Source organism: Xyrauchen texanus, chromosome 11 (assembly GCF_025860055.1).
Source record: "Xyrauchen texanus isolate HMW12.3.18 chromosome 11, RBS_HiC_50CHRs, whole genome shotgun sequence".
Lineage (NCBI taxonomy): Eukaryota > Metazoa > Chordata > Actinopteri > Cypriniformes > Catostomidae > Xyrauchen > Xyrauchen texanus.
Genome location: NC_068286.1, coordinates 24,364,268 through 24,380,303, shown reverse-complemented (window position 1 = coordinate 24,380,303; position 16,036 = coordinate 24,364,268). Strand labels below are relative to the sequence as shown.

The window sequence follows — 16,036 nt, the reverse complement described above, 5'->3', positions numbered from 1 at the left end:
ATCTGCTCAGTTACTGGAATTTTCACGCACAACCATTTCTAGGGTTTACAAAGAATGGTGTGAAAAGGGAAAAACATCCAGTATGCGGCAGTCCTGCGGGCGAAAATGCCTTGTTGATGCTAGAGGTCAGAGGAGAATGGGCTGAATGATTCAAGCTGATAGAAGAGCAACTTTGACTGAAATAACCACTCGTTACAACCGAGGTATGCAGCAAAGCATTTGTGAAGCCACAACACGCTCAACCTTGAGGCGGATGGGCTACAACAGCAGAAGACCCCACCGGGTACCACTCATCTCCACTACAAATAGGAAAAAGAGGCTACAATTTGCAAGAGCTCACCAAAATTGGACAGTTGAAGACTGGAAAAATGTTGCCTGGTCTGATGAGTCTCCATTTCTGTTGAGACATTCAGATGGTAGAGTCAGAATTTGGCATAAACAGAATGAGAACATGGATCCATCATGCCTTGTTACCACTGTGCAGGCTGGTGGTGGTGGTGTAATGGTGTGGGGGATGTTTTCTTGGCACACTTTAGGCCCCTTAGTGCCAATTGGTCATCGTTTAAATGCCACGGCGTACCTGAGCATTGTTTCTGACCATGTCCATCCCTTTATGGCCACCATGTACCCATCCTCTGATGGCTACTTCCAGCAGGATAATGCACCATGTCACAAAGCTCGAATCATTTCAAATTGGTTTCTTGAACATGACAATGAGTTCACTGTACTAAAATGGCCCCCACAGTCACCAGAACTCAACCCAATAGAGCATCTTTGGGATGTGGTGGAATCCCACAAATCTCCATCAATTGCAAGATGCTATCCTATCAATATGGGCCAACATTTCTAAAGAATGCTTTCAGCACCTTGTTGAATCAATGCCACGTAGAATTAAGGCAGTTCTGAAGGCGAAAGGGGGTCAAACACAGTATTAGTATGGTGTTCCTAATAATCCTTTAGGTGAGTGTATATTGGACATGTTACTTTGAGTTGCCTACCATATATGTACCATGATATGTTCTCATAAAATACCAAGGTTTTACCTAATTTTACCATCACTGTACCATGATACTGCCACAGCAGGCTTTTGAGAAAGTTGTAGCTATTGCTGAAATCTATCTATTATTGATATGGGTACACACGTTGGCATCATAGTGTAGTAAACAGACAGATTGAGACATAAAGCTACATTAATTATGTGCAGAGCTTCTCTTCTCATTCCCTGCAAAGGCACAGAAACCCCATCTGCCATTCATCATTTCTAGATGTTGTTGTTGAGTTGTGATGCAGTGGTGCCTATGACTCAGTCATCATGGTCAAAGCTATAGATTACCATTTCTGTTGCAGATAAGTCTTCACGGGATCTCTAAATATTGCATAACCTTGCATACATTTTTTTTTAAACATAATTTCCGCCTGGAGATACAATTAACTTATTCACGCTAGCGCCATCTTTGTTTTTTTTATGTAATGACAATGAGGCTGTGGGGGATATACTTACAGTCTCGTCAATGGTACGAACTGTATAAAGTGCCAAGATCACATCTGATTTTCCACCACTCATGTTGTCTGGAGTTTATTGTATACTGAATGTTCTTGAACAGACATTTTATCAATGTTTTGCCCGCGGAACGATACAAAAACACTTAAAACTGCAGTACAGCCAAATTAAGAGACTGCCTCTATCTCTCATAGCCTTGTTGCCATTCCCATTAAAAAATAAAGATGGTGCTAGCGTGAATAAGGTCCATACATGAAACGCAGCTACCCAGATAGCAAAAATATCCGCACGGCTTCTTTTTGCCGCCGTCCCTAAGCTGTCGGCTATAGGTGCGTCCCACTGGCGGGGATGAAACGTCTGCCGCCGAATTCGTCACTCCCATTTCTTGCGATATGCCGCTTTGAAATACAAGGATTTCTACTCTCAAAATCGACCAGCCATGTTGGCTATTTTTTGCTCCAAAGCCATTAGGGTTTATAACAGAGTCTTGACTCTTGATTCCATGATAAGGTAAGGTTTAGGAAATTACATTTAAATTACTTTGAAACTCTGAAGCGATTATACAGTAATATATGTAAAATATATTGAATTATTTTATGCACTTGAAAATTGTTTACATTTCTTTGATTGCTGCGCATTTGAGACATGCACCAATAAACCAAAAATAATTCCTTTTGTAAAACTTACTTGGCAATAAATATCTTTATGATTCTGATTAGGTTTAAAATAGATATTTAATTCATGGTATGAACAATTTAGCAGAATAAATTGATGAAGTTAGACTTTTCACGAATGCCTGACTATCAGTGAACAGTGAAAGACATCTGCAACATGGCCAAAATCTCGGGTATACTTAAATTCTTTTTATTAATTTGCAACCATGGTGATATCTGTCATAAACATGAAAATCCCTGTTTTGACGTGAAGGATAATCTCAATTAAAAAGCGAAATTATCCTCTGGTTTCACAGTCGCGCAGAAATTTTGTTTATGTCTACATTTTTTCCAACCTCGATTTTTTTTTTGTTATTTTACCTTTTACAGGTTTTGCAATTATGACCTGTACAAATGTTTAAGAAAGTGTTAAAGTCCCTGTAAAGGCAAAAAAAAAAAAATCTAAACGCATTATAAATGTTAAAAATGTATTGCTAAAACACATTACAAAGACTGAACTGTGAAGTTCCGCTGTCGCCATATCTGTTTCCGGTTTACTTGCGCGTCGCCCAAAATGTCTGTTTTTACTCGATGTCTCCAGAATCTTCCGAAAATACGCATCAGCGATGTTCATCGCATTGTTGATGCCTGGTCCCCTGCTCCGACAAGCAAGAGGGACAAGGGCTTTAAACTCTACATATCGAGTTATCTGCACAACTACAAGGGTAAGTATTTTAATCTAATGTGGTGTGCCGGCAGATAGCGGCTAAGCTAGTTCGCCACGTGTTCATTTTTTATGTAAGGTTAGTATAGAAGCTTGTTTTTTCTTAGTTTTAAAGCAGACTGTTTGTTAATTTTTGTGATAATTGTAATATAAATTATATTAACTTGCTCTCCTCTCAGTTTCTAATAAAGATCAGGGCACAGGTGAAGTCACTGTCAGGGCATTGTGCTACAGGTCCATGAGGAAAACAGATAAACCTCACAGTTTGAGTGTATGGTGAAGCTAGAATTGGTAAGACCGCAGTTACAGGCTTGTTACTTTTAATAGCCCGATGTTCCTGGGGACTCGGCTAAGGTTATTCATGTTTAATGTAACTCAAATCAAATGAAAACAGTTATTGTAGGCAGGTAAGTTTCCCTAACTGGTCCCCTCTGTGTAAAATGCATTCTTATTCAAGTTTTCAACTCAGTCATTCGTTTAAGATGCAATCTTGTGTTATAAGTATTAGGCTATCATGATTATACAGTGAGCAAGCTATATAAATAAGTATTTAATATAATAAAAGTGTAGAGCAACAACCGAGGGTGTAAGGTAAAGGCTGAATATTGTAGATTTATTACAATATGTTGCATGTTTGAATTAAAATACCTGTGGATATGCAGGAGCACACACTCTACAAAGGCCTGACTGGAGATTTGCCTGATCTATCCGTCCTTCAGGTGAGTAGGGATACAACAATAGCAAATTTCACTGTTCAGTATGATATATCAACCAAAATCTGTATACCAATATTTCATTATTTTCTTTTTCCTCCCTTTTACAAAGAAATATTCTGCTTCAAAGAAAAAAAATGAAATTGATGTTATCATAAGGGTTCTTCATTATGAACTTGTATGCCATGCATAACATACTGTGGATAGAAATTACAGGGAAAGTTACTGGTATGATAATTGTGGTTATATTATATTACTATTATATTTAGTGTATTGCTAATCAATATATTGTTACTTCCCAGGTGACAGCGGCTCACTTCAAGAGCAGGTGAAGCAAGTTGGGACAATGTTGAAGACATTTGCTCGCACTGGGCAATCGGGTACAACTTGCAAACAACACCTGTGGTTGTTGGTTTAATTCCCACTGGGGCCACCTGTACATGTAGTAGACCTAGATATAAATGTCATAGTTTAGTAGTTGAAGGACCAGGACTGAATACTTTATTCTTTTATTCTGGGAACCCCTGTAGGTGCAGATCAAACCCTAATGCTGCGACGTCTTGGAGAGTTTGGCGATGTTGTGCGTAGCATGGACAACAAAATGCTATGCTGCATCATTTCAGTGCCAATGTGTCTGTTGGAGAGTTATCCCTGCCAGGGGATCTGTTACTCCCCCCTAGACACCCAGGAAGATTTGGCGTTGCTTGACAACAATTTGAGGCAGGATAAAGAGCTCCAGCAACGATTTGTAAGTGTGCCGATTTCGTTTATAATGCCATAGGGTAATCTAAAAAGTAAAATTAAGATCGTACACTGCATATTCTACAATCTGAATCCACAGCCTGTCACATTTTTAATTTATGAGAAGCTTCAGAGAAATGTAATTTGTAACATGTTTTTTTTGTATTTTCAGCTTCGGTTTTTGGCAATCAAATGTGGGAGGGACCTAAAGACAACCGTGTGGCGAATGCTTCAGAGTATCTTCTCTAATCACCTTTCCATCAATACAACCTGGACTGGTGTAGGGGATAAAGCATGTTTTAGAGACATGTTCCTGAAGACCATTGTTCAAAGTAAGTTGGATATTTTTTTTATATTATGTAGATGTGTATGACCTTATGCCATTCAAATGGAATGACAGATCTTTATTTTCTACAGGAGCCATCCGGAAGAACCCGGCAACCCAGGATGTCACTGATGATGCGATCCAGGTTAACGTTACGCGTTACTTGAAAGGAGCATCTGAACATGAAGGTGGAAAAAGGCGCCGCACAGCTGAGAGGGACCCACAGCCGACCCCTTAAACCTAGGCTGACTACTGACACCCCAGCATCACTGACAACTGGAACCCTTTCTTTATCCTGCAGTCAGTAACATCAAGACCCCTAAAAAAGCCTGCTAAAAGTGTCAGACTACACTCACCCAATCCACACTGTTCACTGTGGAAATTGCTTCTTTTTTTTTTTTTCTCTCGTGACCCTGCTTTGAGGGCAGCTCCTTGGATGAATATGGGATGGTTTGTCCTTTTATACAGGCGCACGAGGAATCACTGAAGATATGCCAATTTGCACTGCCTCATTCTGGAGGTCGGGAAAACCGGTGATTCTTAGCCCACTACGCCACGCAGTCCCCAACCTCTCCAGACATTCTGATTGGCTGTGTTCTCTACAGCCAGATTTTCTGCTGTTAATTATATTTATTCCCACTTGTTGTCATGTGTAAGTTGAATGTCAAAATGTATATTATACCTGTTATCCTGCACATTCCTTGATACCAAAGATCTCAATTATTTCATATACAATTTGCTGCTTATTTCATTGTTACAGTGCTTAACTATTCTATTTTTAAATATAGCTTGCAAATCCTAGATTATACCTCTGATACTTGATGTTGCACAATAACTAGTACCAAAAATTCTACTTTCATTCCGTCACAGTGCTTAACTGTTATTCTATTGTTAAATATAGCTTGTAAATCCTTGTGCCACAGGTCAGCATTGCAGTTATAATGGTATATTCTACTCCAGAGCTTTACTCTAAATTATTACCACTTAACCTATTGTTAGAAATGACTTGTAAATATGATGTTATACCTCAATTTATTTGGTATCCTGCACTTTATTTGGTACCAAATATCCTCATTGCTTATGTTTACTGGTAATTCTTTTCATCCCAGAGCTGACCTCTTTATATTATTAACAATTATTGTAAGTGTTACAATAGTGTCTTTTAAAAAAAAAAAATTTTTTTTACCAAAATTGAATTGGAAACCTGCATGTTCTTTAGTGTGTGTGTGTGTGTGTGTGTGTGTGTGTATATATATATATATATATATATATATAATGTTTGTATTTTTCTGTTATTTATATTTCAGTGATCTGACATCTTGTTTCAATGACAGTTACTGTACTTTGAAATGTGGAATTAAAACGCCAAATGGAAATTTGTCTGGTTTGATCAATCATTATTCTTGATAAACTGCATGCTATAAATATATATATATATATATATATATATATATATATATATATATATATATATATATATATATATATATATATATATATATATACAATAAGCGGCTGCCGCGGAACGAAGGCGGCTGCCGGCTGCCGCCGGCGGTGCGCCGTCAAACGTGTTTGCGATATCGCCATTCTGCCGCTTCTACTGCCGCCGGAGCACCGCCAGCGGCCCGCCGACTTATTGCTATCTGGGTATGTGCCACCACTAGCGTTCGACGTCATTCATTCATGCCGATGAGAGGCATAGGGCGCATGGTTATAAACATTTTAGATCTACACGCACACTATATATCGTAATCTATGTCCTTAAAGTCACAGAATTTCATTGTGTACCCTATTTGTCTTCAAAAGCATCGCGTTGAGCGGACCTGCCATAAAAAAAATATCGCCTGACAATAAGCTAACTAACCACACCCTGGATGTTAAGCGCCAAAACATAACACGTTTCCTAGATTGTGGATATCTGAGAATAGTTTGCCAATAGACACAAGGCAGACCGTCGTTTAAAATGTGTTATTTCACACAACAGCGCCTTACACAGTATTATTCGTCATGTAATTTGACCTACGTTAGACCAAATCAAATATTGTTGGAAGTTCGGCCTTTAATCGACAGCTTGAGACTGGTGAGGAGCACCTTGTGTTTCCCGCGGAGGTGCATCGGATGGAGTGGTGTGCAGTTGCGAAGTATGATAATCCTCGCGCTCTGTCACGCCCCGTCTCCCCTCCTCGATTAACCTGTAACTCGCCTGACCTCAAATCTAACAAATTCCTACTCACACGCGCTACTAATCAAAAACAAACGTCAAAATACGTTATTATGAGCGAATCTGTGACAATGGAACAGAGGTCTTAAGGCGTAATAGCCTATGCTTTTATACTAGTTATCTATATGAGGCAGAGGTAGTGTGGAGACTCACGCATTAGCAAGCGGCAAAATCACTTCACTTTATGGAGTCATTAAAACACGGTACAGGAGAGGTAATGGTTTTATAGGAAACCTCATGGCTATAAGTGCTTGACTCAGGTCTCGGCATGCGTATTTGGATACACAAAAGAAATCGCTCTGCACTTACTTTAGTATGGCTTGTTCCTTCTCCTCTTCCTCCCTTTGCCGAACCATCACTGCCATGATGATTTTCCTTTCCTCCTCCGTGAGGTGACTCAAGTCAGGCATGGGAGCCGGCACGGTGGGTGGGCGAGGGCCGCTTTGTGACCCTACCGAGGCTAACATCTTCTGCCCCGCTCCCAGGCGTATCTGTTGGCAGTATCCGGAGCGCGTAGAGCCACACCTCACGACATGGTCCACGGATAAAGCAGCGTTCTTGGAGAATAGTGCGAATCGCTCATGTTTCAGGCACCACAACTGTAGTTTTGTTTCTCTTAAGCGCTTTATTTTTTATTATTATTATTGATTTATTTTATTTTTTGCCCCCTCTTTTCTTGCTACCCCCACCCCCGTCTCTCCCCTCCACCTCCAGTTACGGGAATCCCATCATCTCTACGCCCGGAGACGACGCCACCAGAAGGACTCCTGCATTAAGATCTGTGATTTCCCTCTTCACAGAACCGGGGCTCGGTATTGGGCCAAGGCAAAGGCGGAGTCCGTCTCTCTCTCTCTCTCTCTCTCTCTCTCTCTCGCTCGCTCGCTCTCTCTCTCTCTCTCTCTCTCTCTATCAATGGAAATGCACATCCACGGAGACGCTTACTAATATTAAAGAGATAAAAAGACAACAATATGCGAGTAACACTCACTTTCACTGTTTCAGGTAGGTGAGCACGCAACGCGCATTCACAGGTTCGTTCGCATCTTGGTATTTTTAGGATTATCTGGCAGTAGTTCTGTGTGCGCTCAAGTCAGCCTATTTTTAGCATCACTCCAGCAAACCTATTAAAAAAATAAATTCGTCTGTTTGTCCGCGGGATTTCTATAATTAAATTATAAGTGAGTTTCTGGTGTGCGCGCGACATAAATCATAGACATCTCAGTAGGCTACTGGGTAGGGTGCCCCAGCTGTGCGTAAGGTCTCACTTAAGTTGGGACGTAAAGTTCACACAAAGGGATTATTAACTACTAGCCTCTGTGTACATAATACATAGGAACTGTATCTAAAATAAGGGGTGATAAATAAATACTAATATATAACAGGCAGGGAAGATAGAGATTTATTCATTTTAATATCCTACACTCTAAAAAATGCTGGGTTAAAAATAACCATTGCTGGGTTATTTGGTAACCCAGTGCTGGGTAAATATTGGACAGAACACACGCTGGGTTATTTTTGACTCAGCTTGCTGGGTTATTTATTTTAACCAGTGTGCTGGGTTGTTTCTTGACACAATGCTGGGTTAAACAATGCTGGGTTCTTTATTTTAGATATTCTACTACTAAAAACAGTAATAAGCATGTTATACTTATTAAAAAAATAAAACATTTCACAACAGTATATATGTACAACATGAAAGCATTTTATTTAATTATTAAATGGCCAGCAAAAACTATAATTGTATTCTGAATAGGGCAGAAAATTAAAACACTATTAAAAAAAAATTTTGGATGACAAAATAATAGCAAATATTTATTTGACAGAATATCAAATTAAATAAATACTATCAGTATTTTATTTAACATTTCATTTCTTTACTCCAGCATAAAATTATTCAAACAATGTTTAATTACATTTTTGGAACAAGGCAGTGCTTTTAATTATTAAGAATGTACAAGAATTACTAAATTGTAGCAAATCAATTCACAAAACACCAAATAAATAACTAAAAATAGATACATACATGGATACAAAATACCTGCATTAGTTAGTTTAATAAACAATTTAGTCCTCAGGTTCATAAATGGAGACACGCAAAAAGCTAATTGTTGAATTTTCGGAACCAGGCAACTCATAAACTACCTGCTGCAAAAACTCCCAGGCAGGGGCACATTGTCTTGGAAAGCGGGTGTCAAAGCAAAAAAAGTTGCAGTCGACCAAAGGATAAAGGTCGACTGCGGAGGATTGTGCAGGAGAGAGAGATCGTTAACAGACATGTCGTCATGTGTGTGTTTGTCTTTTAAGTTTATCATTAAAACTATTATTTATATTGTCAAGCCGGTTCTCGCCTCCTTGCCATTGACTTTACAAAGGACTTGAAACAAACATCTTCTGCCTTGAGGAGAGTCTGCTCTTTTAGGGCTTCCCCATTCTCCACCACGAAAAACTGTCCACCAACTCCAAGTTCTAAGACAAATGGGAAGAGAATGTTGGTTCCAGACTAAATAAGAAAATAACATCAACCTTTAAAGTGATTTAAAGTAAATAAATAAGCATGCTCTGGTGTTGTTTTCACATGTTCTACTTACTGGTTGTACATCAATGAAAGAGGTTCTGGCTTCCACAATAGTTGGCCGGAAGGTTTCGTTGCCAATCTTGTACACTGATGGTGGAAGGATCAGAGGTAACATTTTCAGTGCCATGGTGCCTTTGGTATCTAAAAGGAGATAACAATTAATTTCAGTGATCTGATCACAAGCGATCAGCACAAAATACAGGTGTAAATGGGGCCCAAAATGTTTTGTAACTGGATCACAAAAAGAATATACTGTATGGAGGTATTCAAAAACACAAGTGACCACATCACATTTTAGGTGTAAACACTAATCCATCCTCAATGTGAACTGGACAGTAGCTAAAGTACACATCTCAGCTCCTAAACAACTGCTGCACTAACAAGAGTTTTAAACATTGCTGGTTCTGTGTGGCTTTAAAAGAATAGTTCACCAAAAATATCTAATTCTTTCATAATTTTCTCATACTTATGCCATCTCAAACTCATATGACTTTCTTACTTCTGCAGAACACAAACAAAGATATTTTGAAGGAGATGTCTTGTTTGTACTTTTAATACAAGTCAATGGGGTCTGAAACATGTAAGTTCCAAAATTGACCTAAAGGCAACATGAAGGTAATCCATAACTTCCAGAGTCCAGTGGTTTAATCCTTGTCATCTGATTCAATTGCTTTTGGGTAAGAAACAGACTAAAATGTAACTTCTTTTTTCCAGGGTTCCAGATTGCAACAAAATAGTTCAACTGGTGTGACAATTTTGTTATAGGTCACACACATAAATAATAATTTATTTGTGTTTTGCAGAGGAATGAAAGTTATTTGAGTTTGAGATGACATAAAGGTGATGAAATCAGAGACCATTCCCTGATGTCTCGCCTGGCCACTTGTGATCAACTCACATGAAGCGCATCTTTAAATAAGCTAAACAGCATTTTAGTGTTTTTAAAAAGTGAGAAAAGAGAAGATCAAGAAGGGGCAAGTACTTTTAATGCAACTGTTTCTTCTGCATTTGATTTTACATAATTACTAACCTTTTTGGAATGAGCGCTGCAATTATGTTATCATCCAATAACAAGAAAATGTCATCATCTATCTGCTCATCTGGAAGATAACAAACAAAAACAAACAAACAGTAAAAGCAGGCATGGATTACATTATATACAGTATATATTACTCTGACGTGGTTTAAATGCTAGAGCTGACACTGGCTATATTGGAGAAAATCCCAATTATTTGAATAACCTTCTACAGTAATTGAGTGGTGGCGTAGTGGGCTAAAACACTGAACTTTTAAGCAGAAGGTTGTTGGTTCGAACCCCACAGTCACCACCATTGTGTCCTTGAGTAAGGCACTTAACTCCAGGTTGCTCCGGGGAGATTGTCCCTGTAATAAGAGTAAGTCGCTTTGGATAAAAGCATCTGCCAAATTCATAAATGTGTAATTGTGTAAATGTAAGTTATTGAAAAAGATGTTTGTGAATGGTTACCTGTAAACTCCAGTTGGGGAGTTTTTGTTTCACAAATATGTCCATTGCTGTACAAAAACACAAGGAAACATCTGATTAACAATATCTTGACTAGGTTAGCTAGCTACTGCTAACTAAACCTAGCTAGCAGTGTTGTGTCTCAGTCATTGGTTGTTAAACAGCAGGGTAGGGTTGCACCAGCAGTGCTTAAATTCTCAAGTAAGTTAGGACATAAAGTTCACACTAAGGGCTTAGTAACTAGTTAGTTTGTAACTAAGTCAGTGCTTAATTCGGTTGCACCACCTGTTCTTAAGGCAGAACTTAACTAGTAGGTCGTAACCTCTCCGTAAAGTGATGCGTAGTCGCACAGAATGACGTATGTTTTTTGTAATCCAATCAGCAGCCTTCCAATTTGTAAACAGGAACCGCGCGCATCATTACAAGCTGCTGCCTTGCGTGAACTGTCAAAACAAAGACGTACAATCAAAAAAGTTATATTAACGCATTACACAATAATTTAAAATATCTTTCATAGCCTACACATGGCAGACAAAAGGAACAGGAAGAACATTTTCAGTCATGACGAAATTCTAATTTTAACTGAGGGATATAAATTGAACAAAACAGTCCCTGAAAGCAAACTCAACTCCACTGTCACAAACCGAAAAAAGGCGAAATATCCAATGGATGAAGTCTGTCTCGTAAAACTCGTCGACGAATTTGCGGTTCATTATCAATTATAATCTCATCGATGTACTCAAGTCTGGCTGCCATCTCATTACATCCATTTGTTTTCACGGGCTAAGGCTGCAATAAATATTTAGTTCATATGTAAGGTTACGTCCTACGTAAGTTTAATGGGGCAACGCTAAAATATTTAGTATTTGAATTTACGCACAGCTGGTGCAACCGGTCCCACGTGCCGGGGTTGCTAGGTTACGGGGGTGGGTACTGCACTTTGGTTGTAGTGAGTTGTCTGCCTAAACCTTACCTTTCTGAATCCTCTTTCCTTGGTTTACTAAACGGCTTCATTGTGGCCTGATAATAACAATTACAAAACTACGTCTTGAAACGCAGTAACCATTGTTTAAACGGAATAATTGACACCAATTTAATTATTGTCATTAACGGGCACGACGCGATTACAACCTCAGGGTATTCATTTTTTTACGTGTTTTTAATGGTCCCTTTTTCCTTAATTATGTAAATCCCAAAAATATCATACTTCTTACTAGTTTAAATAAAGTTAGTTTTATAGATTTATAGCAAAATGTATATCATCACTCACCTTTACTCATACTGTCCAACGTCGTCCTCCTCTCGACCGTTACGTTTTGTCCTTGAACAGCGCGAGGAGACGAGATAACCCAAACGCTGGGTCAAATATTCTAAGTGTACTTTATGTCAACCAAGAAACCCAAACGCTGGGTCAGTATGAGCCAATACCGAGAATATAACCCAGCAAAATAGGTTAAAATACTTAACCCAGCATTTTTTAGAGTGTATATATATATATATATATATATATATATATATATATATATATATATATATATATATAACTTGACACCGGGTGACACACCCTGAAAACTGCACCGTTTCATGCTGAAGAGCCACTTAAAAGTGTCTCTCTCTCTCGTTAATGTAAACGAGTGGAAATGCCAACACCATCATATATGTCGAAAGGACTGAAGCCTGTCACGCAAAACATGAGCTCATTGATGTCATAAAATATCAGTCTGCTTTTTCATTCCATCCGTTCCTCCTGAGTAGGGTTAGTTTGTAACTAAGTCATTTATTACAGCTGACAGTTACGTGAGCAAACAAGGTTTGAACATCAACCGTAACAAGATCAAATTGAAATGCAGGGCTTTTTAGCACTTCTGTTTTCAAATTTGAAGGCTGCTTATTGGATCAATTTCGTAAACATCATATTATATGACTACCCATTACTTTACAAAGAGCTTACGACCTAATAGTTAAATCTTGCCTTAAGAACAGGTGGCGCAACCAAATTAAGCACTGACTTAGTTACAAACTAACTAGTAGTTACTAAGCCCTTAGTGTGAACTTTATGTCCCAACCTAAGTGAGACCTTGCGCAGTTTAGGTAGTTAACTAGTGTAAATCGTTTTCAGAACCTTGGACAGCGACATATGCGCAGAACCCCTACCCCTTTTGCAGACGAACTTTGCTCTGTTGTCAAATCAATCAAATGGTTAAATGTCACGTTTCTTCAGACTTGAGGAAGCACGTTTATTTTTTTGTGTACTGGACTGAGCATGTATGCGCATGCAAGAACACCTTTGAAAGTTTTCTTTCGGTTTTTAAGAGTACGCAGGCCTACTTATTACGCAGGCCTCTAGGGCAAAATGTCCTCTTTAAAAACAATGTAAATTGACTTTTAATTTGTAACATAAATATATGTAGCATGTACATGATGATGATGCATAATCCAATATATAATCACAAATTAAAAAATTATGAAAAGGGTCTAGCTTACCCCATTACTGGGGTAGGATGCCCCCTAACCTGGGGCAAGAAGCCCTCCGAAACTTGTCCCAGCTGTAATCTGATTTTTACAGAATATACATCTGATGTATATACATCCATAAATCACAATGTATGATTTTTTAACTATTTATTTGTATGATACAGCTGCAAATAAGTATTTGAACACCTGAGAAAATCAATGTTAATATTTGGTACAGTAGCCTTTGTTTGCAATTACAGAGGTCAAACGTTTCCTGTAGTTTTTCACCAGGTTTGCACACACTGCAGGAGGGATTTTGGCCCACTCCTCCACACAGATCTTCTCTAGATCAGTCAGGTTTCTGGGCTGTCACTGAGAAACACGGAGTTTGAGCTCCCTCCAAAGATTCTCTATTGGGTTTAGGTCTGGAGACTGGCTAGGCCACGCCAGAACCTTGATATGCTTCTTACAGAGCCACTCCTTGGTTATCCTGGCTGTGTGCTTCGGGTCATTGTCATGTTGGAAGACCCAGCCTCGACCCATCTTCAATGCTCTAACTGAGGGAAGGAGGTTGTTCCCCAAATCTCGCAATACATGGCCCCGGTCATCCTCTCCTTAATACAGTGCAATCGCCCTGTCCCATGTGCAGAAAAACACCCCCAAAGCATGATGCTACCACCCCCATGCTTCACAGTAGGGATGGTGTTCTTGGGATGGTACTCATCATTCTTCTTCCTCCAAACACGGTTAGTGGAATTATGACCAAAAAGTTCCATTTTGGTCTCATCTGACCACATGACTTTCTCCCATGACTCCTCTGGATCATCCAAATGGTCATTGGCAAACTTAAGATGGGCCTTGACATGTGCTGGTTTAAGCAGGGGAACCTTCCGTGCCATGCATGATTTCAAACCATGACGTCTTAGTGTATTACCAACAGTAACCTTGGAAACGGTGGTCCCAGCTCTTTTCAGGTCATTAACCAGCTCCTCCCGTGTAGTTCTGGGCTGATTTCTCACCTTTCTTAGGATCATTGAGACCCCACGAGGTGAGATCTTGCATGGATTCCCAGTCCGAGGGAGATTGACAGTCATGTTTAGCTTCTTCCATTTTCTAATGATTGCTCCAACAGAGGACCTTTTTTCACCAAGCTGCTTGGCAATTTCCCCGTAGCCCTTTCCAGCCTTGTGGAGGTGTACAATTTTGTCTCTAGTGTCTTTGGACAGCTCTTTGGTCTTGGCCATGTTAGTAGTTGGATTCTTACTGATTGTATGGGGTGGACAGGTGTCTTTATGCAGCTAACGACCTCAAACAGGTGCATCTAATTTAGGATAATAAATGGAGTGGAGGTGGACATTTTAAAGGCAGACTAACAGGTCTTTGAGGGTCAGAATTCTAGCTGATAGACAGGTGTTCAAATACTTATTTGCAGCTGTATCATACAAATAAATAGTTAAAAAAAATCATATATTGTGATTTCTGGATTTTTTTTTTTAGATTATGTCTCTCACAGTGGACATGCACCTACGATGACAATTTCAGACCTCTCCATGATTTCCAAGTGGGAGAACTTGCAAAATAGCAGGGTGTTCAAATACTTATTTTCCTCACTGTATATGCAAATGTTTTTGGAATCACTTAACTCTAACCAAGGTCATACAGTAGCCTCCTACACATTGCGTAATCATGCTACCTTAATTTGTGTTGGTTTACTTGTTTAAGCACAAACTAGTATTCATTCACTTTAATGCACCACTTTGTTGAAGATGCCCATATTAATCCATAATTATCATAAAAAGTTAATTACTTCAGTTAGGCTACACAAAACAAAAATTGCTGGGAAATCATGTGTTGTTATGGCACATCAAGAGTGCAAGGTTGACAGAGGCTAATTTTAAATGGTTAGATAAAGCAGGCATAACAACATAAGGTAACATGTTAGCCTACCACTTTTTAAAGTAAAATATCTGTTCAAAGTTAACAAATGTACAAAGCAACGAAGGCCAGTGTCAGCCTTGAGCTTCCTAGTCTGTTGTACCACTGAAACAATGTTTGTAGCCCAAATTGCAAATGTTGTCAGCCACTAATTGTGTCCTCTTAGACTCAAAGTTTTCTTCCTGCAGGGGGCGATTGATGGTTTAGAAAACCGAATCTTTTATTTATCCACATTTAAATCTCAGAACGTTGTATATCTCATTAGAGATATTTTTATGCTGGATAGTATTTTTTTTTTTAAACTGATAATTGTAAGGATTCATGAATGGAAACCTACCTCAGCAGTATAAAATAATTTTTTTAAATCCTCATCCAGTAATAATAAAAGACAGTTATTGGCCAATCCTGGCCAGTGCTGAGAAAAGTACATGTTCTCTGTAGCTTATCTCTGGTTGTTAATTTCAACCTGTGAAAGGTAAACAGACCTACCGTGAAAAAGTGGGCATCTCCCACCCTCTGCTGAGGGGACACAGTATTACATTGTTGATTTCTCACTGGAATAGCATGCGTTTGTTCTCTAGTGTGAATAAATGTATATATCATATCAACACTCACTTTTTTACTCCAGATAATGTTTCCGACTAACTAACGAAGGGATTGTTAATAAAATTTTTTAAATGATCTCATAATTTACTCCCTTTCACGCCATCT

At 38.9% G+C, this 16,036-nt stretch overlaps 2 protein-coding genes across 2 annotated transcripts in view; one reads left to right on the top strand and one right to left on the bottom strand.

Annotated features, from left to right (window-relative positions):
* The window catches only part of LOC127651227 (regulating synaptic membrane exocytosis protein 1-like), a 225,545-nt gene extending 218,010 nt beyond the window's left edge, over nt 1–7,535 (bottom strand). Inside the window, exon 1 of the mRNA XM_052136967.1 lies at nt 7,188–7,535. Within this exon, the coding sequence (XP_051992927.1) occupies nt 7,188–7,345 (158 nt within the window). The 5' untranslated portion in view covers nt 7,346–7,535. The remainder of the gene's footprint in view (nt 1–7,187) is intronic.
* LOC127651237 (uncharacterized) lies at nt 953–6,018 on the top strand. Its single transcript, XM_052136981.1, has 5 exons — nt 953–2,879; nt 3,894–3,971; nt 4,122–4,339; nt 4,505–4,664; nt 4,750–6,018. Exons 1-5 carry the CDS (start codon nt 2,729–2,731, stop codon nt 4,893–4,895), a joined length of 753 nt encoding a protein of 250 aa, XP_051992941.1. The 5' UTR covers nt 953–2,728; the 3' UTR covers nt 4,896–6,018.
* Nucleotides 7,536–16,036: the final 8,501 nt, after the last annotated feature.